Source organism: Dromaius novaehollandiae, chromosome 6 (genome assembly GCF_036370855.1).
Source record: "Dromaius novaehollandiae isolate bDroNov1 chromosome 6, bDroNov1.hap1, whole genome shotgun sequence".
NCBI classification, from domain to species: Eukaryota; Metazoa; Chordata; class Aves; order Casuariiformes; family Dromaiidae; genus Dromaius; species Dromaius novaehollandiae.
In genome coordinates, this window is record NC_088103.1 from 44,562,949 (window position 1) to 44,588,742 (window position 25,794).

Below are 25,794 nucleotides of genomic sequence, written 5' to 3' on the forward strand. Positions count from 1 at the left end.
AGCACTACTGCTGTGGACCCTATGTAGCAGAGCTTGAATTCTTCAGGAATATTATTATCTTCAGATAAAATAGTAGGTGCTTTGGGGTGCATGGCCTTGCCCCAGAGACTCTGAAAAACAGGAGCATCTGAATAGACAGAAAATGCATGCTCATGCCTAACTAGTAAAATGAGCAATGCTTTGCTGAAATGACCTGCTTTGTATCACCTTCATTCATCCTTAGCAAAACCATCTCTTTGACAGTAAGTGTCAGGGAAGATTATGAAGCATAGCATAGGAGTACAGGCTGACAGCCAGCGGGGTAGACTGCAGCTTTGCAGAGTAGGACCTGGGGATCCTGGTGGAAAACAAGCTGAACGTGAGCCAGCAACGTGCTCTTGTGGCCAAGAAGGCCAATGGTATCCTGGGCTGCATTAGGCGGAGCATTGCCAGTAGGTCAAGGGAGATGATCCTTCCTCTCCACTCTGCCCTGGTGAGTGACCTCTGGTGAGGACACGTGGAGTGCTGGGCTCTCCAGTACAGGAGAGACACAGACATACTGGAGTGAATCCAGAGAAGGCTCATCAAGATGGTCAGAGGGTTGGAGCACTAGATGTTCAGAGAGAGGCTGAGGGACCTGTGCTTGTTCAGCCTTAAGAAGAGAAGGTGAAAGGGAGGTCTTATTGCTGATTACAATTACCTATTGGGAGGTTGCAGAGAAGATAGAGCCAGGCTCTTCTCAAAGGTGCACAGCAACTGGATAAGAGGCAACAGGTACAAGCTGGCACTTGGGAAATTCCACCTTGAAATGAGAAAAAAAAATTATCATGAGGTGGTCAGACGCTGGAACAGGGATCCAGAAAGGCTGTGGTATCTCCATCCTTGGAGATGGTCAAAACTCACCTGGACAAGACCATGAGCAACCTCCTCTAACTGGACTTGCTAGGAGCAGGGAGCTTGACCAGAGACCTCTGGAGGTCCCTTCCAACCCACATGAGTCTCTGATTCTGCCTTTCCATGAAGTGTCCAGGTTCAGTGAAATTCTCTTCTCTCTTTCAAAGTAATGTCAGTGAGGTTGGTGAATGGATGGAACCAATGTGAAGGGCGTGTTGAAGTATTTTACAAAGGAGCCTGGGGAACTGTTTGTGATGATTCCTGGGATATAAGTGATGCAGAAGTTGTCTGTAACCAGCTGGCTTGTGGACATGCTGTATCATCTTCCGGAAATGTCACCTTTACTCACAGCCCAAGAAATATTGTCATGGATGATGTGCAGTGCAGAGGGAATGAGAACTACCTGTGGGAATGTTCTCACAGGGGGTGGTATAGACAGAGCTGTGACAGCCAGCGAGATGCCAGCGTTGTTTGCTCAGGTACACTCTGATCTCTTTGCTTTATCAAGAAGCGTCACGATAGGAAATACTTTGTTTAATATTTAATTTTGTCAAATTGAAAATTGTTTCCCTGAATTAGAGTCGTTGTCAGTAACAAGGCTCTTTCCTACACAGAGAATTTCCCTGATTTTTTTAGTTTGGTCAACATTTGTCATTGCAAACTTCCATCCAGCTATGCTTCAGAGACATTTTAGAGTATTTTAAACGGTGTCATTCAGAGTTCATCCAATATGTTTATCCTAAAATCACACTATTTTTACCCACTTGTAACCTAGCAGTCAGTTTTAACCAGTTCTGTTTGCTTACTGCCAGGCTAGAGAGGAGCGTCAAAAAGCAATCCTGAGGTGCATTCTGCCCTTACAGAACTAACAAGCTTTCACACAGGAGACTTTTCATGAGTTTAAGGCCCTAATCCCCCATGCCTTACCTTGACAAAGCTTCTATTGAACTTCTGTAGATTGTTTATTTGAGTGAGATGATCAGGGACTAAATCCAGAAGTTTAGAGTCACAACTCTTTTGCAGTACAGGGGCGGGAAACAACAAGAAAAAGGAACCATGTCTCTGTCAGGTCCCTCTGAAGAAAGTACTATGCTCACACTTTTGGGTCTTTACCCAAATGTAACCCTGACCACTTCCCCGTACCTGTCAGATGGTGAAAGAAGTTGCAGTCTCCTCCTGCTCCCCATTGATTTTCAAGCTGCTAGCATGGAAAGTCAGTTCTTAATCTCATGTCTTATCATTTTTATCCTCTTCAGAACACATACTACAAAGAGTTTAATTACCCTCTTGCTGAATACTTTCTGAAACAAAAACAGGTTTTGCGAAGAAGGGTGAAGTATTATGTTAATAAATGTGTATTTTGTCTATTTCCTCCTTTCACAGCTTCTACAGGAACTGAAATACCTGGTAATTTTAATTTCATGTTTATTTGATCATTTCTATCTTGAAAGAAGCTTACCTAAAACATAAACATACTTCTTGTTCAAATGACTACCAATTTACATCTTATTTAGTTTCTTTAATAGTTTATGCATGAGAAGGGCTTCTTAAAATGTAGTGTGTTTTCACCACAGTGAAAGTGGTTATTTACATAGTTTTCATGAAGCTAACCACGTAGTCTTAATCTTGAAGGAGGCTTAACAATTGCAACTGAAATGTATATGTGTTTGGGCAGAGTACTGAAAGGATGGGACCTTTTATATGTGAAAAATCTCCACTGGATCAGGTTCCTAAAAGTCCAAACTCTTAAAAAAAAAGGCACTGCATTCATTAGTAAATTAATGATTTTATCTGTTGGATGGAGTTGCCTCAACCACAAAAAAACTAAGATGGACTTTTTCCACATTCTAGTAAAACTCCAGAGCCCTTAAGTGACATAAGCAGAAACATAAGCAGACAAAATTATTTAGCTTTGAGAAAATCATGGTCCCTATTTTGTGGCTTAGATGTGATTAACTTCATCTTTTCATCACATCTGTCTCCCTAAGTAAAACCTTGATCCTGCTTCTACTAAATTTAATATTTCATTGTTAATATATCAAGAGATAAATGCCCACTAGCAATTATCTAACATACATCATTCCTTTCATTCTTATTAACCTCATGATCAGAATTAAGCTGAGAAAGAAAAACTAATTTAGGTAAATGTGAATATCTGCTCAGCCCAAGCAGAAGAGCTTTGGTTCAAACAATGAGCCAAAGTGATTGCAAACTGCCGTATGACACTAGATCTGCTGGCACTAATCATATTGTTCTCTTCGCTTTTCCTGGAGAGTCATATTAAGCACCAGGATAAAATCCAATAGTTGGTGTCATAAACTGAGTCAGTTCCAGAATTAATCCAGAATTTTAATTCATGAGTTTGGCAGCCTACAAAGTCTTATCCCTTTCTCTCCTCTCTTTCAAAGAAGTGTCACTGAGACTGATAAATGGTAGGACCAGATGTGAAGGTCGTGTTGAAGTCTATTACCAAGGAAGCTGGGGAACAGTCTGTGATGATTCCTGGGACATAAATGATGCGCAGGTTGTGTGCCAACAGCTGGGATGTGGAAATGCTCTCTCTGCCCCAGGAAATGCACATTTCTCTCGAGGATCAGGGAACATTTTCCTGGATGATGTGCAGTGCCATGGAAATGAATCCTACCTGTGGGAATGCTCTCACAGTGGATGGTCAGTCCATAACTGTGGGCACAAAGAAGATGCCAGTGTGCTTTGCTCAGGTACCTTTGGAGTGAATTTATTTATTTAAAATTGTAAATCGTGTGAGCTGTAAATCTAACCATCAGCCTGAGAGAAAGGCTATGGCAGGAAGAGTAGCCCAGCTGTAATAAGAGAAGCACAGTGAGGGCAGAAATCAGTCAAGAGCCAGAGTATTTCCTTCTGTTTTGCTCAGCAGTCCTTGAGAGGTGGTCACGGCAAGCGAGAGGGGGTGATGCACCCCAGGAAAGGCTGCAGGTCTTCTGGTGCTGCATGCTCAGAAGGTGCTATTAGTGGACAGTCAGCCACACTGATGGGAGTGTAGAAAGCAGAGGCATTATGTTTTATACAGGATACAGGAGGAGGAAGCATTTGGCAGCCTGGTAAATACTTTATACTTTGGGTTTCAGAGGGATGTTAATCTCCTGAGTATTCAAAGATAGTCAGATACCACTAAATGCAGCACAGGTATCTAAAATTCTGAAAGTATATTCCAGCTGAACCCACCTGAAGTAGTCTCATCAGAACATTATTTTTAACCAACGTGGGGTTTTTTGACTTAGAAGTCATTCCTAAAGAATAAACTCTTGCTCTGGCATTTCAACACAAGTTAAAATGTTTGTCTTGAATAATGTAGGTAAAGATAGATTATAAAAAAGTAACTTAGTTTTAGAACAAATTAGGCAGTAGAAGAGACAGGATCTAATGACTTACAGAGAGCAGACTGAGCTACAAAGTTCTCACCGGTTACCACCAGGTACCACAGATTTCTGTTACAGTATTTGTTCCGTTACTGGCAACTAATTTTTTCTTCTGAAATATTATTGAAGCTGCTAAGGTTAAAATGTTTGTATTTCTTTCTAATCCACAGCTTCTAGGGGAGTAAGAACACCTGGTAAGTCTTATCATTTCTTTAACTGATCATTTTAAGAATTAGGTATTTTACTGAAAAACACATTTTGTTTTTGTTGATGCAAAGTCTTAGGGAAAAAGATAATGTTTATTCAAGGAAGATGGACAACTTCCAAGCTATAGTTTCTCAAAAGACGTAGGTGATTATGGAGGTCTCAAATTTTGAGAAACCATCTTGAAAAAGAGTGTAAAGTACATAATTCATAACTTATCACTGACCCAAAAATTGGGTATCCTCAGCCTATCTCACTGCTCAGCAAAGCACATTACAAAGAGTTGAAAATCTTGGACATACTTTCAGAAATTAATCACAACGGAAGTTCAAAGTGTCACACACAGATGCCTGCTTAGCTTCCCTAAGAGTCATTAGCAGAGGACACAGGTTTCCTTGTGAGTCTTCAAAGTTTTGTGCTCCTCCAAAAATTCATTGAAACTACAAAGAGAAAATGACCATTTATGTGGTTCTTGCACAAAATCCAGTCTCTGTATCTCACTGCTTAGTTATGGTGTAAGTAATCACATAGCATCAGAGAGATGTTTGCCCTCTCCAAATCCAGAAGGCAGGCTGAGTGAATGGCCCTGTTCTGCAGAATACCTTTTTCTTGAGTCATGCCCATTTTGTAATACAGACCTTCATCTGGCACAAGTGCAAGGTTAGAATCCAGGCTACGTTCAGTTTTCTCCCTAAATAAGAGTTGTAATTGATCTGTCTTTGCTAGAAATATCACTGCGGCTGGAGAATGGAGGCAATAGATGTGAGGGACGTGTTGAAATTTATTACAGAGGACTCTGGGGAACCATCTGTGATGATCTCTGGGATATCAGCGATGCTCAGGTCATTTGCAGACAGCTTGGGTGTGGGCAGCCCACCTCAGCACCAGGCGCGGCCCATTTTGGGGAAGGCTCTGGAGTCATTTTCCTAGATGATGTGCAGTGCAGAGGGAATGAGCCTTATGTATGGCAGTGCTCCCACAGCGGATGGTCGAGGCATAATTGTGGCCACAATGAAGATGCCAGTGTTATCTGTTCAGGTACTTTCTGCTTTATTTTCTTCATTTCAAGAATTTCCCATAAACTGCTGTTTGAAATATAGCTGAGATATCATTAGGAATTGACCCTATCATGCAGAATATGTTTTTGTTTCACTTCTGTGGGCTATTAGAGACTTATCAAATATGAATATCATACCTGTTTGCCAGCTCAACCCACCGCTTTTCTCTTTGCTCATTCTTACAGGGTCTGCAGAATAAGGAGAAGGAGGAATACATACGTTATCTTTAAGGCTTGTAAATTGTTGAGGCATCTATGAGAAATCTTAGCAGGCACCTTCATCTTATAGACCCCCAGTCTCTGTGAGAACTGGGTTTTGCAATGAGGAATAATGAAGAAAACCTTTTTCCAATGAGTTTTATCTATAATGAACTCAAAGTATCAGTGATTTCTCCTGTAGATTACCTGAGATTCACAAGGCTGAGTATTTTGTAACTCAGGTTTCTGATCTTTAGTTCCAGTAACAAGATATAAACTGTTCCTATTCTTTTCTCTTTATAGTATCTACTAGCATTGATGTACCTGGTAAGAAAACTCTGAGACAAACTTTGTTAACTTGATTGATGTAAGGTATTTGTTGACTCTGGGGTGAAAACAGAGAAGCTAGGACTCCTCCAATGCAGAAATATACTTGGTCCATTTTACATCCCAAACAGTCTCCTCTCCTGAAGAGTACAGCTCCTCAGAGAAGCAGTGTTTAGGGCTTTCTCCCTCCTCTCCATACCTCTGATTCCTGAACCTGAAGAGAGAACTCTTCAGCCATGGAGCTACAACAATTTTGCACCGGGACCGAGGATCCTCCAGAGACTCCAATCCAGACTAGAACTACTACCCTTATACGCCTTTTATATTAGCCAATGGTGTTGTTTTCTCAAGTAAAAACAGCCTGTAGAAAATAATATATTTACATGCTCTGTCTAATGATAAGACATTCCTTCAGTATTCTCCCTTATATGCATTCTGTTGGAAATCTCGTAATCTTGTGCTTTAATTCTCTCTGCATCCTTGGAAATAACCAGGTATTCACAGAAACTGAAATTAAACCTGATGACAATCATATCTATCCAGCAGAAACATTTTCATGAATATAAATTAAGCACAATTCATTCTTATACATGGATTTAGGTTAGTCAGCAATGTTTTCCACACATACCTAAGGTACAGGCTTTATATCATGTGTTAAATGATGTGATTATAAGATATTATAAATGAGTAATAAAGATTTTCCATTGCATGACATTGTTTACTGCTCACCCCTCTTTTTTCTGTACAAAGACTCTGACTGCATTAGCTGCCCACAGTGTCCCTATTAAGTCAGATATCCTTTTCACAGAAATGTCACTGAGACTGGTGAATGGCAGGAATTACCGTGAGGGCCATGTCAAAGTCTATCACCAAGGAGACTGGGGAACAGCCTGCGATGACTCCTGGGGCAGAAACAAGACACAAGTTGTGTGCAGCCAGCATGGGTGTTGGTCTGCCACTTCAGCACGGGGGAATGCCTGTTTTGGGAAAGGCTCTGGGAATATTCTCTTGGATGATGTCCAATGTGAAGAGCATGAACAGAGTCTCCAGCAGTGTTTTCACAGAGACTGAGGCACGCCATGAAGATGCCAGTGTTGTCTGTGCAGTTATCTTCAGCTGCATGTCATTTATGCTATGTACTGCACTTGAATTGTGGTAGAAGTATCAGTCTGAAAGCACATCAGATGCAAATTGCTCCTCTGTGGCTCTTGCCTGAGTTGCTGCGGTCAGGAGCCACCTGGACTCTGGATTCTTTGTGCATGCCTCAGATGTGTGCCCAGAGGAACAACTGCACGATCAGGTGTGCAAGCACTGTACAGCAGCTGTACAGCAGTTTAGTGACTTGAGTTTCCCAGGCACCCACTACAGTAGCCCCACAAAAAATGAAAGTGTGTTATCATGAATTTCCCTTTGGGAGCCTTTGTATTTCCCGGTTAATTTTGCAAGGTTTTTGCTACTGTAAGGGATAAAATGGGCCTAGACACAATAGTTACATGTGTTGCTGTTACAAGAAATTCAACCCTTTATCTCTTGGCCCATATTACTTGTAAATAAAAATACATGCAATTATGTCCAAAACAGAAGATTCTAGTTTTGCCTGCCAGGTTCTTTCTGCTTTCTTTATTTTAGCTGAAGAGCTGCAATGATTTATATATGATTTGTGACTAAAATATCAATAGGAAAATATTATAGGAAGGAAAAGTTCCTTCCAGATCACTTAGAGGATAGGTGCTGCTTATTACTAGTTATTACAACAGCCTTGAAAAATGAATCCTGTACCTTTGTATGTATGTTTGCATAGCCTTACATGTGCAAGCCTATGCTGTGAAAAAGTCAGTGTGCAGACAAAAAAGATCTGCACATCTCTTTTACATGCACTTTTTCCCTCTTATACCCAAGCTAACGAGGACTCATGCAGGGAAGAAAGCTTTACTAATGAAGAGATGTAGGTAGCCTAATTGATTCTTACTGCTCATTTTCTCTACTAATTGCCTTTACAATACTGCATAAAGCCAAAGTGAGATTTGACTGACTTTGTTCTCCAACTGCAGCTGCCACTGTGGGGTGTGGGTCATTATTTGTCTTTTCTTTCCGTAGGGTCTGCTGCCACAGGCACCCTGGGTGTCAGTACCATCACATTTATCCCACTGACAAAAATGCACTTTCTGAAGCCGGAGAGTGAAAAGGTATTCCTGCTTCGACCCAGTAGTCCTGCTCCATTTGCTCCCCATTTTTCCTCTTACAGAAGCAGACAAATCCTTGGTTTTCCCCAGCTGCTTTCTCCATAGCACTTAACTCACAACAGAGGAATCTCTCTCTGGCGCGGCATACATTTATAACTCCTTCCTCTGGCAGTCATTAGCACATGTTAGAGCACATTGTTTCCCAGTTTAATCCTGTTATCTTCCTTCATGGTAATCAGATATCATAATGAAATTTTGTCTTCCTTATGTTGTTAATTATTCATGTCATCATTTTTCATTAATAACTAATGAAACAAAGACAGTACTATTTATCATTTCCAAGAAATATATTTTGAAATTTGATGCAGCTTTTTATCTGTATCTTCCACATGCAATGACAGCGATGTTACAAGCCAAGCCCCAGGGCAATGCTGCCAGAATTTCCCAAGGAAAACCAAGGCGCCAGCCCTGTTTTCTCTCTGCCACGGAGGCTGACCAAGGGCAGGGCCACGCATGGGGGCTGTGTGGAGGTCTATGACCCCAGAGCGTGGGGGACGGTCCGCGATGGCTGCTGGGGCCTGGCTGATGCCCAGGCAGTGCTGGCGGGGGGCTGCGGCCCTGCGAAGCGCGGGGTACGGCCCCGGCTTGGGCCTGTGCTCCTTGGCAGGGGACAACGCGAGGTGGCCAAGCAGCCCCATGGAAGTTGTTGGTGTCCTCTGTTCTGCTCCTGTCTGGTCATTTGTGTAAAGGGAAGGGCTGTTTACAACCACTTCTTAGCATCTTTAAAAGAACTATTGGGTGGGTCACTAGAGTAATCAGTTAGTAGGGGTTATTTTGTCTCCAGTATTACACAAAAAATCCTTGGGTTAGACTGCCGCCTGGTATTTTCTCCAGAGAAGTATTTGTGAGTTGCCCTCATCTGTTTTTTTCCTTTACCAAATTCTATAGACTATTCCTGAGAAGGAGTATCAGAAGGGGTAAACGAATTAAGTCTGTGGAAACATTGGCGCATGCTACTCATATCTCTTCTTCAGTGATTTGAGCTTTGATGGTTTTCATTTGGAAGTTATTTGGCTTGGGGTTTGGCCATTTATGTGCTGTCTTTTGTGTTGTCTCTGTGTGCCTTTTAAATCAGTAATGTATTCATTATTCATACTCAGAGAGACTCTGAATCAAAATCCTCAGAAATCACTCATCTTCAGGTCTCCCCAAACCCTCAGGAGATAAAGCTCTAAATACAAATCCAGCTTTCATAGCTGGACCTTATCACTAGATTGAACCAAACTTTGATAAAGTCAGCATTTGGTTGGGCTGCGTGCTTCAGTCACTAATCCATATATCTTATTGCATTGATTTTACTCACTATCAAACTCTAAATAAAGGAAGTTTAAAGGCAGTGTGAGCCACACCTCACTCTCGCACTCCCAATGGGCATACTGCACTAGGCCACTTCTGTTTTCTTAATCACAAAAGCTTAAAGGGCACTGGAGGCAATCACTGGAACCGATGATACCTTGTATGACCCCTGCGGAGATCAAAGGGATTTGCTGGAAGCTGAGAAAAACCTCTTTATTAAGAGAACACTATTGTCCGTGTAAATGTTAAAGCAGGATAATCTGCAAGAATATAGCACATGCCAACATAAGCAACCTGTGTTGACCTAAAGTCTTCGTCAATTAAGTTAGCCGGGTAACAGGATGAAGTGACCTGTTGTACTGTGTGCAGAGCCAAGTCCACTGACATCATTTACATTGGCACAGCCATCATCTCTGACAAGGATTTTCCCCCACAGGGGTGGGATTGGGCTGTCAGAGGCTAGGTGATGACAGCCTTATACCAAAGCAATACACCTCTGGGAATAGGGAGCAGTACTCGATACTCAATATTCAGTTTTGTCCACAGAAGGTGACTTAATATGTAAGGTTTCCACTCTGTTTTACCAGTAAATTGACCATAAATGTGGGGAACCTGTTTGAAGATCACATTATTGTGTAGCTTTGTTTTGGTTTGTTTTTAAGTGCACAAGAATATCTTTCACTTCAGAACTCATGGGACTGAAATTGGTAGAACGGCTGGCAGAGAGAAAGAACTGAAAAAAAGAAAGAATTGAAAGAATATATATTCTAATTATAAGTGAGAATAAGTCTGGACAGCTAAGTGATGAATATGAGGGTACCACATGCTACCATGTGGTAGTTGCATGCAGCTAGCATGGGTAACAGCAGCAGTGAAAATATGGCATTATGGGCCTTAATAGGAGCTGGCAACCAGACAGAGCATATGGCCAGGGTCTCCAAATCTCAATAGATTATTGCATTTAGAAATGCAAAGCATATGACAAAGTTGTACAACACCTCGTCATCATCCTTTGTCACACACACAGTGAAGCCACCCAGCCCCTTGCTAAGCTCACACGTACACAGTGGTAGGCACTGTTGGTATCAGGTAACTTCTATTACTCCTGAGGGAAGTGGGGACAGGGATTGAGGCTGGGAAAAGTGGAAAAAAGACAGTCTTTGGCTCCCCTGCTTGCCCAGTTTTCCTATTGCATCTATTCCTTCTTTGTTTTTATAAGCCTATAAATCCCCTCAGAGCAGCCAGGATTCCCAGAAATGTTCCCAGAGCCTTCAAGAATGTTCTCAGAAATGTTCAGAAGTGCATAAAAATCGTAAACACAGAGGAGTGAGAAATGCTATTTTAGGTAAAGGGCAATGTTAGTTCAAGAGTGGATAGGCACACATAACATGAGTAAGTTTAGGCTGGAAGCTAAAAGTAGATCCTTTATTCTCAGCACAGTGAGACTGTGGAACAGCTTTTCAATGAGATTAAGGGTGCAAAAACCATTTTTGGTTTAACATGCAGCTGAAAACAGATACGAAAAGATTTGTGCAGTTGATGGCTGTTGATATTACAAATGGTGGCTTAGGAAGCCTCTTGCATGCCCCTGCTTCTACTGTAAGCACAGTGAAAATTGATTGACTCATCCTTACTAGTCCCCAGGGCCTCCTTTCACTGCTCCCCAGTTTGTGACCATGCCACCTCTCCAAGGACGGGAGAAAGGGCCTTGCTGCACACCGAGAATGCTGGCAGACTGGGACCCCGGCATGCAGTGTGCCCTGGCAGAGTGCACCTCCTCCTCCTCCTCTTCCTCCTCCTCTTCTTCCTCCTCCTCCTTCTCCTCCTCCTCACCGCCCCTCGACTGCCATCCTGATGCTGCAGCGCGTGCAGGCAGCTGGTGCACGGCGGCTCCCTCCTGCACACGTGGAGGAGGCAATCTGGTCCCTCCTGCACATACCCGTGTGCCTTGGGCCAGCGCGGCGTGGGAGCAGAAGCGGAAACTGGGAGTAGGAGTGGAGTGAGCCGGAATCTCCATATAAACCAAATCTTCTAATCAATGACACCTCCAGTTGTTATATTTAACTAAATCACTTTACTTTAAGCTTCAAAAAGGTCTTTTTTCTTAAGTAGCTAAGCAATTCCTTACCAATGGTAGGTATTTCATGACCCGAGAGCAATGTTTCTGCTGACTCCCCCAGGCAGCTCTGAAAGGCCGGGTGAGCTAGCTTGCGCAGGGATTCAGGGTTCGGTACGCTGCTCCGCCACCAGAACCTCGCCTGGCTGGGTGAAAGCTGCCTCGGGTGTTCCTGTATTGCACTGCGAACACCTCTGCGACGGCAGAGCAGCAGACGTGGCTACTACCACATTGCTGAGAATGGGATTTGACAGAGGTCAGCATAAAACCAAGATCTGTTACATAGGAAATGCTCTCAAAAGAGTAGTAAGTATATTTACAGGCAGTGGGAATCTTTCATTACGTCTCTCCTCAGAGCAATATGCAGTGAAACAGGAACCAAACTCTGCACAATTAGCTGTAATCTATTTTCTTGCTCAAATATAGCTAGAAGCAACAGTGGGTCATATGCTTAGACACTCATTAAGTCCCCAGGCTGACTCAAATCGAGGCCTAGTACATGACAATATTGTGGTAGTATTAGAATTTGCCTTTTTGTGAAGTTGGCTGGTTTCACTGTTGTTAGGTTGTGCATAATCTACAATAGTTGAGTGAACTCAAAGTTACTAATATGACCAAAGCAAGAATCGGACCTGTGTTTTTCTAAGGTTGAGAATTGACATTTTTGAGAAAGACTGAGGTTTGCATCAAGAAATAGCAACAAATACATAACTGTAGCACGAAACAAAAGTGCACCATTTTGTAGGTTCAAACACTGGCATTTTGTTCTGTTTTCAAAGAAGAAGTACAAAGAAGTGTTTGTAGAAGAAATACATGTACGGAAGAAATGCAGTTAGTGCATAGTTTATAGTTCATTCCTTGAAAGACATTTTAATAAAATTCTTTACAAAATCAGTCATGAGATTTATCAGGTGTCATGGATTACATCCTTGTTAAGTGATAACAAATGAAGAGCTGGAAGGGAAGCTGAAAAAGGTGGATGCCTCACATGGGCCACAGTTTCTCATGAGCTCCATTTGTCATTGTTGAGCAGAAAAGTATCTTGAACCTTAGCAGGAGACAGGTGAGGAATGGAAATGGCTGTCCTGCTGTTTGTTTGTCTGTTACGCATATATGTTTATTTGATCTTTGCTCACTTTTTAAGGTATTTACCTAAAATGGAGGCATCTTTATGGACCCTGCAAAAGTACTATGTTGTCACCCCTCAAGGACAGTGCCTGGCTGCCCTCCAGTGGTAGTAGCCTCCAGGACAGCTCTGCATTTTCTGGCTGCTTTTAGCCACTTAAACTGTTAAATCCAGATCCTTAAGGAGATTATAACACTATTGCTTTTCATGAAAATTAGGTATTTAGATGTATTTGGTGAGCTCTGCCTTACCTTTGTTTGAAAATGTTGCTAGTGGGGAAGGTGCCCCATCAGAGCTGCAGAACAGCTTGACTTCACAGAGAAATTGCACTTTAGCACAACATATCCTATGTGTCCCATATATGAATGTATATGCATCTGTGCATGTATGCACACATGTAGCTCATACTATATGTATTCTATTCCCCCAATATTCAAATGCTGGATTTCACAATATGAAATACACACTGGAATTCACACGTAGTTTGAAATTGTTGGAAAAACCTTGCTGGGGAGGGGTAGTTTTATCAGGGCAGTGCAGACAAACTGCAGCACTCTGTGAGGAAAACCTCACACCCAATCTATAGTACAAGGCTATTTCAGCCCAATCTATAGTACAAGGCTATTTCAGCCCAGACAAATGCTGTTGGTTTTCTGTGAGCAAATTTTGACAGATTTCTCTAAGGAGATGTTCTAGGAAACAAGAACATCGCTATTCCAAGACCACAAAGGTCAGAACTTCTGTCATCTCTGTCATTTCCTTTTACGCAGGAATAATATACTTGCTTAGCTTTGGACTGATGACTTACCATCTCCTTTTTAATGGTGCCTTTGATGTCTGTGACAGGAGTTGCACTGTTTGCTGTAGAGCCTGGTTATTCTTTGTCACCTATCATCAAGGATTAGCTGTACAGATCTTCTGCCCTTGCTGTAACAGTCACGGAGCCTACAGTGAGCTCCAGCCTCACGAGGGAAGAGCTGGGTAGTGGAGTCTTCAGCCCTCTGTACGTCTGTTGAGACTAATGGCTTCTTTGGGATGTTTCTTGTAAGAGAGACTAAGGAATGCTGGAAAAGCAAACCCTGACCTTATTTATATTCGAGATTATTTGCATTCAGCCCTGTATCTAACATAGGATAGATATGTGTTAGTTAGTTAGGGGCCTATGCTCCCTGTATCTTCCTATTCTGACGTCTGGGCTCCCGATAGAGGTGTTCTGAAATGCCATTGCTTAGTTTAAAAATACGTGAGAGTCCTGCAACGCGACAGTGTGAATTCCACCCCCTTTTCCATGACCATGCTACAGCTGCAGGGGATTTCTGAGACAGGTGCTTCTGCTGCTAAGCACATTGCTTGGCCTGAATCACCAGACTGAAGTATCAGCTATATCTACAGGCCTAATTCATGTGCTCTACGCTTCCTAGACAGAATATTATTGAAAGTTCAGTGTCAGCCAAAGATGCAATTTAACATTTGTTGATTATAAAAGGGCTGTGGGATGCACTGAAGTGGCACATAGATATCAGCTTCTGTGTTTTGCACATCACTATGTTCAGATCCAAATCTTTAAATCGGATCTCTGAGATTTGGGTCAAATTGCAAGATAGAAAGAATTTATTTCTCTATGTTTTGACAATACAACCTTCATGATATTTCATTTGGAGTTTTGGACTGGTTCTGAAATTTCTTCTTCACTCAAAAATAAAAATATTTGTATAAAATAGCTTAATTACTGACAGGAAAGAAATCTGACACATACTGTACTGTTCAGGCCTAACTTAGAGCTATTTGGATAGAAATATCAATAATGATATATCATAAAGCTATTTAGTCACTTCAGAAAATGACATTGAATTCAAATAATCCACGCACAGAGAATTAATAGTTTAAATATTTGGCATGATGGTTTTGCTCAAGAAGGTATTGGGAAGGTAAGAATATGGAAATCTAGATAGATATCATATATCAGAGTGTGCCGAGAAAATATGAAAAGCATTTATGGAAAGAAGGAATTGACATCCATTTTTAAATCAATAATAACGGAGGCAACCTCATGCCAGGGAGAAAACCATGTGGATGGAAGAATCCTTCTGGATTCATGGCTTCATTAGAGACAGCTCTTTTCCAGGTGTATAGACATGGCTTTTCTAGGTGGGATTCCCTGTTTCGATGCAAGCCATGTAATCTGAAGAAATACCATGAAAACAGGTGGCAGAGGATAGTCTCCAGCATGGTGTGTTGTATATTTCTTCTTCATGGTGATTTTTGTGGTTTCTCCTAGTCCTTTACTAATTTGTATTTGTACTGACAACACAATATTTCCTGCCTCTCATCCCACAATAGCCTGAACTTCTAGAATAGAAATCTGTTCCAGTTTCTCCCTTTCACCTAAAAACTACTTTGTGCCTCAATTCTTTTCTGTAATATCTCACAAGTCCGAAAGTACATGTCTCACAGGTCCTAACACCCTGAAGCTCTGCACTCCTTACGCTCTGTGAAATCTTACTTTATGGGAGATGTGCCACTTAGGGTTGCCAGGTAGCGTATGTGCTTGTCTTTTGAAGACAAGGGGAAAATCTCAGACTATTTTGATCAGAAACATGCCAGCTGTGAAACTGGGAGAGGGAGAATGGGGGATAAATGGCCGGTGAAGTCTCCATCTTGCCTCAGGCTTATGGTGACTGTAAAGTAAAGAAGGTGACTATTTCCTTTGAGCAACCTCAGGCTCATAAGGAGCATTTGGATTTTCCCTACAGCACTCCACCCGTGCTCAGAATTTTCTTGGGGATAACAGCAAATCAGTGTAGATCCCTGAACAGGGCCCCATGACTTTAGTCTATACTGACCTTACCCACATTGCTGGTCCTGCCAGTCTGTCCTTATATACAGATGTCAGGGGCCCAATTTTAGCTTAATTCAGCACCACCCAGCCCTATCCTGCCCCCATTTCTGTGGTTGCTGTAGTTCAGCAGTTTTTCTGTTTATTTATCCCCCAAAGCAGTTCTTCCTTCCATGCCTTTGCCATTATTTCTTATGATCTCTCTTATAGCTATTTCATTGCTCTAGAGGCTGAAAGTGAGAAAGAATTAAGTGTAGAGCAGGAGCATGTTGGAGGGATCTAATCCCAGGTTAAACATGAGTCAGAGAAATCTAAAAAAGCTTAGAAACTGCTTTCTACAGAAATACTCTTCAGTGGACATAGAGAGCTTGGCTGAGACATTCTTGAAATTTTTAGGATGCTGATCTTCTTTTGATACAGTTATTGCAATAATATCATCTGTTTTAGCGTGATGGTAATCTGGGAACAGACTTGACTGATGGTATGAGAATCCTTACCAAACAGCCTAATCTCCAAAAGTAAATCACTGCTTCCTGGAACAACCACATCACTGGCTACAAAGGTGTCTGTGGGGTGTTTGGGAAGACCTCAGTAACCAGTCCGGAACAGTGGTATGATCTGGATCTACGTATCCGGATGTATGGATGTACACTGTGAAATAAAAATACGCAGTAAATCACTTTCTTGGCATTGATCTGGAAGTTCAGCAAGAAAGATCAAATTGCACAACACACACCAGAACTCATCTAATATAAATTCTGAAACAGCATTTGTTTCGCAGAACCAACCCCGTGGAAAATGGACCTTCAAGTGAGTCTCACTTGGACGCTTCTGTTAAGTACTACTCTTCTATGTGAACCAGGTACAGTGTTAAAATCTGATAATTTTTCATGCTTGCAGGGAAATGTTACAGACAGAATTATACAGAGTGGCTTGCTGGGAACTGGTAGCAAAGAGTATCTTCAAATATTGCTGATCAGCTTTGTACAATGAAATGATCAGTTTAATTTGTCTTCTGAAGTAAAGATTTGGATCAAATATACAGGTTACATTTTTCAACTGGAGATGCTGAAGAATGGTGTTTTCTTTTTTGCTCTTCTACAGGGGGGAGCTGTTTTCCAGATATTCTTCTTCTAATATTCTAGTCTGGAATTGCATTTCTTCTATACTGTACATGTAAAGAAAAAAGAGAGGGGGGAAAAAGAAACAAAGAACAGCCTGACAGAAATGTACGTTACAAACTCAAGTCTCTGCAGAGATTTGAGATCGCTGCAGAGCTATATTCAAACTTCAGACAAAAATAACCCCAAACCTTCCCTATAATCTTGCTGGTTTGAATGAGCTAGTTTGATCTCTAATAATCAGCACAGGTATTACTAATAAAGGCTTGCCAATCCCCTTACAAGAAGAGACAGATTCATAGAATTTAGATTAAAGGGCTGGCTATATTGAATTATTTATAAAATGAGCAAAGGCAACCCAGAAGTAAGTTTAGAATCAAAGAGAACTAAACTGCATTTCAAGAAGGTGGTCAAATCCCAGCACTACAGCAAGCTTATAATCTTTGTTCTTATTCAATAGGTTCACTTTTGTCTTTGATTTGACTTGATGTAGGTTGGATTAATTTTGATTGGGAAAATCACTTAGGATCCTGTCTTGCAAACCCAAGACTTTAGTATCACTGATTTATTCACAGTAATAAAAACTGGAAGTTTTTATTATTCCACTCAATATTTTATTATTCCACTCACTGGAAGTGAGTGCCCGACAACCAAATGTTGATTACAATAAAGAAAATATTGTAGATCCCAAATTCATGATGATTTCAACTTCTGAAGTCAACTGCAGGCCAGATCCAGAGCCAACAAAATGATTTCCTCTTATTTTAGTGATTGACTTAGGCACAGCTCTTGAAAACGATATTTCTGAAAAAGCAAGGATAATATTTTTAAAAGCTGCCTTTTGAAAACATTGCTTTCACTCCTAGCAGCCTAAATTCTATTTCTTTTCATTGATTCTTTGTAAGGCCAGATTTTCAAAGGTATTTATTTGATGAAAGTTGCAGACTATCAAAACCACCCCAATCAGGCCATGTGTTTGTATCCTGTTTCAGAAGTCTGTTTCATCCTCTGGTATCTGTGACATTCTCGCAGTGGTTTTAAAAAAGCATATGCCATGCCCTGCAGTGCCTGGTTCATATTTCTGTATGCTCACAATGGTACCCGGAGAAGCGATGGAAATAGAGGTTTGGGGTTCTTTTCCTCAGGATGGGAAGTATTAGAGCTTTTCTGATTTTTGTGGGAATAACTGCAGGAAGGTCACTGCATATTCTCAGTGGTTTCACTGTAAATGAGGAAGCAAAGGATCCCCTGTGAGGACACAGTGGTTTATCTGTGATTCCCTAAACTTGGCAGAACTAGCAGGAAATACATAGACTGTAAATGGACGAGCTGCCCTGCAGATATAGGCAGAATTAAAGCAATGTCAGGGTTTGGTTTAATCTCACATTTTGGAATACCTTAAGCAGTGTATAGGGTGCGGGCTGTCTCTAAGTGACTTGGTAAACATAGATGGTGCTATACAAATAACACGTCCTCAGTGCAGAGCCAGCCAAAGGCTGGGCTCCCCACGCAGACCCGAGCAAGCATTTGCGAAGATGGGGGTTAAGTTAATATGCTGGGCTGTCAGCAGTCTGGACAGACTAACAGTCCTTGGCTGCCTCTGCTACTGTAGTAATAACACCTGGCAAAGGTAAGTAAGCTTGTCACAGCAGAAATTGTCTGAGGTCAGGTCACAGAGGCCCACGTCTTCACCAGAGATGAAGGATGTACATGAGGCTTTCTTGGGTCATAACTCTTTGTTCTTGGTGCTGCCATGAAATGGGTTCCTCTACAATCTTCTTCCATTGAATTATAAGAGAATAAGCCTGTTCCTCCAGGCACAGGGAGGAACTGTGGGATGGCTTTGAGAACATGTCACATATCAATACACACCATAAAAAACCCTGTATCAACCTGTACAGTGTATTATCTCACAGCAAAACCACAAAGCATACCTAGAATTGTAATGTGTTACATCAGTGCTAACATACTTTCTTATCTGCCACAGTAAGTGGTGTGCAGTGGCAGTCAACAGGAGACAGGGAAGGTGGAGGCACATTGGATCTAAACTCAGTATGGAAGAAATTTTCAGAATGGATAAAAAGCAAGTTTCAACACCCAGGTAAGAGGGTAAGACATGCACCCAAGTGTGAACATACCCGGCCCTTTGTCAGAGGTACATGGGAAAAGCTCTGGATGAACTGGTTATCTCACCAGTGCAGCCGACGATACGCTAATGTGATAGATCAGGTCGGGCAAGCAGTAGAGCCATGTGAACAAGGCGCTGCTTACAAGCTGAGTTACCACACTCATCTGGCTTTCTTACTTCCAGTTACTGAGCTCCGCAGGCAGAGGCAATCAGAGGCTCTCTGCCTGGTACTGCCGCACACGCTGCAGCACAGAGACGAGTCCCAAGGCTGGCAGCAACTGGGGGTCACAGAAAACCTGTACGGCAACAGGGATGCAGCCTTAGCTGTTAGGATTTTATATATCCTGGCAACACACAAGTCACATCTTTACCTGCCAATCTTTGGTTTCAGGAGATCAGCCACAATTGCGACTGGTACATGGAGGGGACAGATGTGCTGGAAGGGTTGAAGTTTACTACAGAGGAGAATGGGGGACAGTCTGTGATGATTCCTTTGATATGAACAATGCCAATGTTGTATGCAGACAACTGGATTGTGGTCAAGCTGTTTCTGTCCTGGGGTGGTCTTACTTTGGCCCTGGTGAAGGAAACATCCTCCTAGACGATGTGCAGTGTACAGGAAATGAATCTCACCTGTGGGACTGCCAGCACCACCCCTGGCATGAACACAACTGTGAACACAATGAAGATGTCAGTGTCGTCTGTTCAGGTAAAAAAAAATCTCTGCCCTCTGAAAAATCTCTTCAGATTTTCCTATTGATCATAGATATGAGAAAATCAGTGTGGAACTTGCAAATCTTGGACTAGAGCTGAACTGTGTGCATGCAGAGGCCCCTAGTGCTCAGACTGGACCTAGTGCTGAAAGAGAAAAAGGATGTCCAGTACAAAATACCAGGACTGGTAGTAGCGAGCACTGAGTATGAAAAGGGTGAGAAGAATGTAATCCAGGACTACTCTAGTCAACAGCTGGTTAGAGGTTATTAATAACTGCAGAATAAAAGTCAATGTTTGTCTTTTTCCACATTCACAGATGCGGCACACTCCACAACTGCACCATCAAGTAAGTCATGACTTTTGAGAGATCGTTTCATTAGCACTTCACAGTCTCCCCAAATGCTCAGAGACTAATTTTTAACTCAGAAATAATGCCATTTCTGCTCTGGCAGATGGTATTCTAGAAAGATGCATCTTCCTAATTTTTCCTCATTAGTAGTTATTCATCCATTGTAGCATTATTTCTGATGTTTTGATCACTCATAGAACCTATATTTGATATTCACCTACTAATAATTAGGGAAACCATAAGATGGTCTTAACAGTCCAGGTGTAAGTGATTGACTCCTGTTTTTTTCACCACTGTGTTCCTGAAATAATGATAGCACCACCAGAAACCTTAAAGTACAGACATTACTCATGTTTCCCAAAATTTAAAGAGTGTTGAATTAATGACTAATATTCTTCATAATGCACAATCACAAAGGAGTGGGCACTAAAATGCTGTTTTCACTCACATGTAACCCAGAAGTGAAAGACTGCTTTTCTAAATCATTTTTACTCAAAACTGGAATCAGCAAACATATTTTAGTAGCTCTGACCTGTTGCCTTTCAGTTTTAACAACTTTTCCTCATGTCTCTGCCAGTTTGGACCTCAGCCTCCACCCCAGCAAACAGTGAAGAAATATCTACCACACTCGTTGCTACTGAAAATACTGAAGGTAAATAAAACTGAGAGAGACAGAGTGAAAAACTGAAGCTCTGTCAGTCCCCTCCTAAAGACATTAGCTCAGTCTCTGTTACTTTACATCTTGGTCTACTTAGAATGGAAAGCATAAAATCTCCCGGTCTGTGCTGCTCCCTGACATTAGATGGTGGGGAACCTAAATGCCAAAGCACAAACCTCACTTCCACTTCATGCAGTTATGTCCTTTGTTCTGCACCAAAATCCCCCAATTTCACTTCAAGTGTTAGTAATGGGGGGAAACAATTTTGACCCAGATCAGTACAAGACAGGATATTACTCTACCTTTCTTCAAAATCTAAAGTATTATTTTCTAGCCAAAACCTCAGTTTGGGGGAAACATCTATTTTAAGATAACTGACTACAGTATATGACAGTAAATGGCAATCTAAAATTATAAGCATCATCTATGAAAATGTAAGAAGTATTTATATAATTTTGTTAGAAGAAAGAATTGGCATTCAGACAAATTTTTAAATAGTCAATGCTAAATGAGAATGATCTTCAAAGAAAGAGTCACTGAGTTATGTCAGATTCATCTTCATTTTCAAAATGTCATGCTCTAAGAATCTGAAAGGAAAATGTGTTCATAGCTATACTGTCACTTGGGCTTAGGGCTGGATATGCAAACAGGTATCTTTTCCATGAAATTTACTGGCAAATAAACAGAGATTAACGTATCACAAGGACCAAAGCAAAGTAAGAGGCATGATGCTGAACAGTTTGGGACCTGTGGACATAGCACTCTTCATGTAGAACTTTTAATTTTCTTCATATCTGTTAGTTTATGTTGTTCTAAAAGTACTAAGTACATCATATAGTGCCGAGAAATTACGCTATTCATTCTTCCACATCCTAACTGTGGGATGCAACACCACGTCCATTTCTTAAATCATAATTCTGAATGTTTATAGTAATGCAGTTTATAATAGCTATTCTGTAGAGTTTTGCTAAACCTGATTATTCTAATGATGATTTAGAACATCCCTCATGAGACATCTGCACGATGTCTTAGCCAACTCCTCTGTAGGCACATGGAATAGCGCCAAAAGCAAAGCAGGTCGATATTATGCTTACTTTCCCACTCAGATTCACCAGGCCTCGTTATCCCCTCCACACTTTTCTGGATGGGGAAGTATTAAACAAGCCAATTTATGTTGATTTGTGAACTTAGGTCGGGTAAACGGTTAGTGAACATCAAAGCTCATTACACTTTTGCTACCTGTTCTGCACGTCTATTCCTGCATTGATAATATCACCAGCAAATACCTCCAAAGTTCATCTAGCACTGCCATTAATAATTTACTTCAAGACAGAGGTCTCACACTACCAGAAATTAGGGGCTGGTGTATTAACCCACTGTTGCACAAAACCTGACATTTAAATTATTTCAACTGTGTCTCAGTTCTCATGACCATTCTTACAGTTCTCTAATAATTTATTTCCTGTACCTTCCAGCATCCTCAGAAGAGCCCACAAGTTCAATTTCTGCATCAACATTTACCACCGAGAAAGCTATGACAGCTACCATAGAACTGCTGACTTCTGCATACAAAGGTGAGCAAAACCCCAAACTGTAAATGTCATGTGCAGAAAATTTTGAGTAATACGTGCAATTTGTTTAGAGCAGGCAAGTGCACTGAGCATTCAATAAAAATATTTAATGAACTAACTCTGCATGAAACTAGCTTGGAAAAAAGAGCCAGTCCAACACCATCTTCACTTTCATTTAAAAATGTGGTTGGATGGAGAATAGGTATTTGATTAAATCTACCTATATATACTGTTACCAAGACTGCATGTGTATATGATGAAATCTATACAATTGGTTCATCTGATGCTTTCTTAACTGGATAGTTTCTTCAACATCCATTCCTTTTCTGGCTTAATTTTCCCTGGTTCTTAAGTTAGAGTGAAAATACAATAGAAGTTAGGTGTGTTATACCTGGTTTGGATGGTGACACCAGTGACACCAATCCCCCAAGTTCACTTATAATTATAATGGTAAATAGTTGTTGACTAGAAGATGCTGTTCTGAGCCAAAAGCTGAAAAAAAATGGGTCCAGGGAACTGATTTCGCTTTCCACTAACTGTGAAAGATAACTGATTTCATAAATCCCTCAAACATCTTTTCCATTACATGTTGGTGACTGTTTAGTAACATATTCTCTCACCCTCTGACCACCTCCACAGATTCTTCCTCTGTGCCCAGCTCCAGCCAGGGACAGGAGATGCTGTCTGCTCCAGGGACCTCCACGACCCCCAGGGAAGGTAAGGCACACTTGTATGGTAAAACTCACTTCCAAAACACAAGAAAAAATCTCATGCTTTGTTTCCCCTACCAATGGCCACTCCGCGTCTTTCCAAATGACTACTGCACCTCTAGTAGTAAAAGGATGCAGTTGGAAATAACACAGGTACACAGGTATCTACTGTCTTTGTTATTAAATATTAAATGAAAGTGATTGATAGTCTTTTTTCAGTAAAAATTAAGGGCTAGTGCATTGACTCACTTTCCCACAAAGCCCAAATCTACTTACTTTTGTCAAGACTTCAGTTTTCATGTTCACTCATAATTGCTGCCTCTCTCTCTCTCTTCTCTTTATCTCCTCAACTTTCTCTTGGCCTCAGATACATCTTTTGTGCCCACTGCCGTCACAGAAGAAAATGTCACTTTCGTTTCCGAAAGCCCAACTACAGTTTACGAAAGTAAGAACAGCCATTTAGCAAGTGCTCTCTATTAAAAATATTTTGTTAATGTTGGTTTTCCAGCTCGATTAAGTGCATGTGACCGTGTGAATCTGTAAAATATTCATGGGAAGTAACTACAAAGTAAACATTATGGGAAAGAACAACTCCCTCTTCAACCCAACATCTTCACTTTTGAAATATCAGACTGCCAGGACATATCTCAGGACATACTGTCAGGACCAGGAATATATGCATTTAATGATTGGTATGTCTGGGCTTGTAGGCAGAGGTACTATACATTTATCCTGGTTAACCAAAAGTGTCCAGATCATTGTGATTTTGTGTATCCAAGATTCATAAAAAAAAATCTAGCACCATTAAGGAGCACAGCCAGGTAGATAATGGCGATGTGCACATTTGCACTTGTCTCCCTCGATCCCCCTTTCTTGGACCTCTGCCTCTCCAGTTATTTAGCAGACGGGTAAGAAATATATATATTTTTTAATCAGGCCAGAGATCTAAAGCAAGTCACTAACTCCTCAAATCATGTTTCTGTTTTCAATTGCTACTTCCAACCATTCATTTTCTTGTTCTTTTGACAGCAACCTCTGATTCCACAGATTCCTCCTTTGCTTCCACCTCCACCAGAGAGGAAGGCAGGACACGAGAAATCCTGACTACACCTCAGAAAGGTAAAGGATGATTGCACAGTCTTCAACATATCCAAAAAATGCTGGATTAGTATGTGGATATAAGTTATGGTTAGAAGGGGAGACTGGTGGACATGCAGAGAAATGCTGCAAAATCACCATCTCTTAGTGCATCTAATGCCCGTCTATGAGTTTCATTTGCTTGAGAGCAACCTACTGGCTTTCTGGCAACATGGGCAGGCTATCAGTAATGCTACTGCCACTGCTCCAACCAGGAGCTGAAAATGCTATGCACAAAGCTTGGTTCAAGTGAAGTTGAATGTTACTGCCAAGTTACAACACTCATTTCTATTTTTGCTTTTCACACTATTTTGCTCTTCTCACTCTCAGTGAGGGAAGCCTGAAAATTGTCTGACACTTGTAAGGCAAAGCATTGGCATGAAGATCCATTTCTGAGCTATGTCCGTGGATGTGGATGGCTGCTAACACACTGGCTCACTTTTCCACAAAGCCTGAAGCCGGTTAAATTCATCAAGACCTGAGTTCAGTTGCTCACTTGCTCACTTTCTCTCTGTCCCATTTCCTTATTTCTTCCATCTTCTCACAGCCTCTGGAAACACCGCAGGGTCACCGGTTTCCCCCACCGCACTTGCAGGAGATGGTGGTACATCAGTTCCAGAAATCCCTTCCACAGCTGCTCAAAGTAAGAATGGTCATGGCAAAATACTATCTGAGAAACATGATTAAAGTAAAGAAGGGTAAAAAACACTGCTTCGGTTCAATATTCTCAAGCAGCTAACATGCTTAAAAATCCAAATATTTATTTATCATGGTATTTCATACTATTATGTGGTGATAGAGACTGAGATAAATTTACAAGTGATTCCACATTTATTCTCTGAAACAAAACTTGTATTTTCTCACTGTTCCACCTAAACGACAAATCTAATCATTTTAACCAACTCTTTAATTCTGGTTCTTATTCACACTTGGTCATTTATTGTTCATTGTTCCTATTGCTTTTTTCCTCACAGCTGTTGCAGATTATTTTACCACAGAAATGGATTACTTGATCACATCTGCCCCTGCCACAGAGAGCAGTGCACCAGCACCGACTCCAGAGTTACTCCCTGTGCTGAGTGAAGGTAGGGAACGGTCAGATACACGCTGTATGTCTTGAATCGCTTAGGAGCAAAAGTCTCTCCCCCGCATCACCACCAACCCGCTTGTCCCGCTTCACCCGCGAGGGGTGAAGTAGTGAACAGAAACAGTTGTCCACTCTTTCTTGCAATACAAGAAGCAGCAGCAGCTGAAACAGGTGGGCGCGGACTCCAGGGAGCGGAGGAACTGATTGCTATCCTCTTCAGAGTCCTCTTCAGGATAGTGGAAGACAATTTCCACATAAACTAATTTCAGCTCTTCAAACTGCTCCTCAGAGCTCATGATCCTCAAGCCTATTTTATTTCTTGATTCATTCATCCAAGCTTTCCCCATTCTCTCTGTCTTCTTAAATGTGCCATCACTGACTGAGCACCTGAGGTCTCATTTGTGCCAAGAATAATTAGCTCCCATGTATACCTCTGTGAGAGCAAGACTGAGATTGTACTGGCTCACCATAGCACCAACATTACTGACTTCCAGTTTTTGCACGGTCCTTCTGTGCCAGCTACAAGGATGATTTTGCATTTGTGAATTGGTTCTCTCCTTCCCAAGCACAGTGCATTGCAGCTGTCTTTATTGAATTTCAACTTGCTGATTTTTGACATTTATTCAGTTTATGAAAGTAATTTTG

At 41.4% G+C, this 25,794-nt stretch overlaps 1 protein-coding gene across 1 annotated transcript in view; it reads left to right on the forward strand.

Annotated features, from left to right (window-relative positions):
- DMBT1 (deleted in malignant brain tumors 1) overlaps positions 1–25,794 on the forward strand; it is a 97,277-nt gene that overhangs the window by 19,856 nt on the left and 51,627 nt on the right. The window contains exons 8-12 of the mRNA XM_064514465.1: positions 22,120–22,218; positions 22,855–22,932; positions 23,293–23,370; positions 23,955–24,044; positions 25,037–25,147. Coding sequence (XP_064370535.1) covers positions 22,120–22,218; positions 22,855–22,932; positions 23,293–23,370; positions 23,955–24,044; positions 25,037–25,147 — 456 coding nt within the window. The remainder of the gene's footprint in view (positions 1–22,119; positions 22,219–22,854; positions 22,933–23,292; positions 23,371–23,954; positions 24,045–25,036; positions 25,148–25,794) is intronic.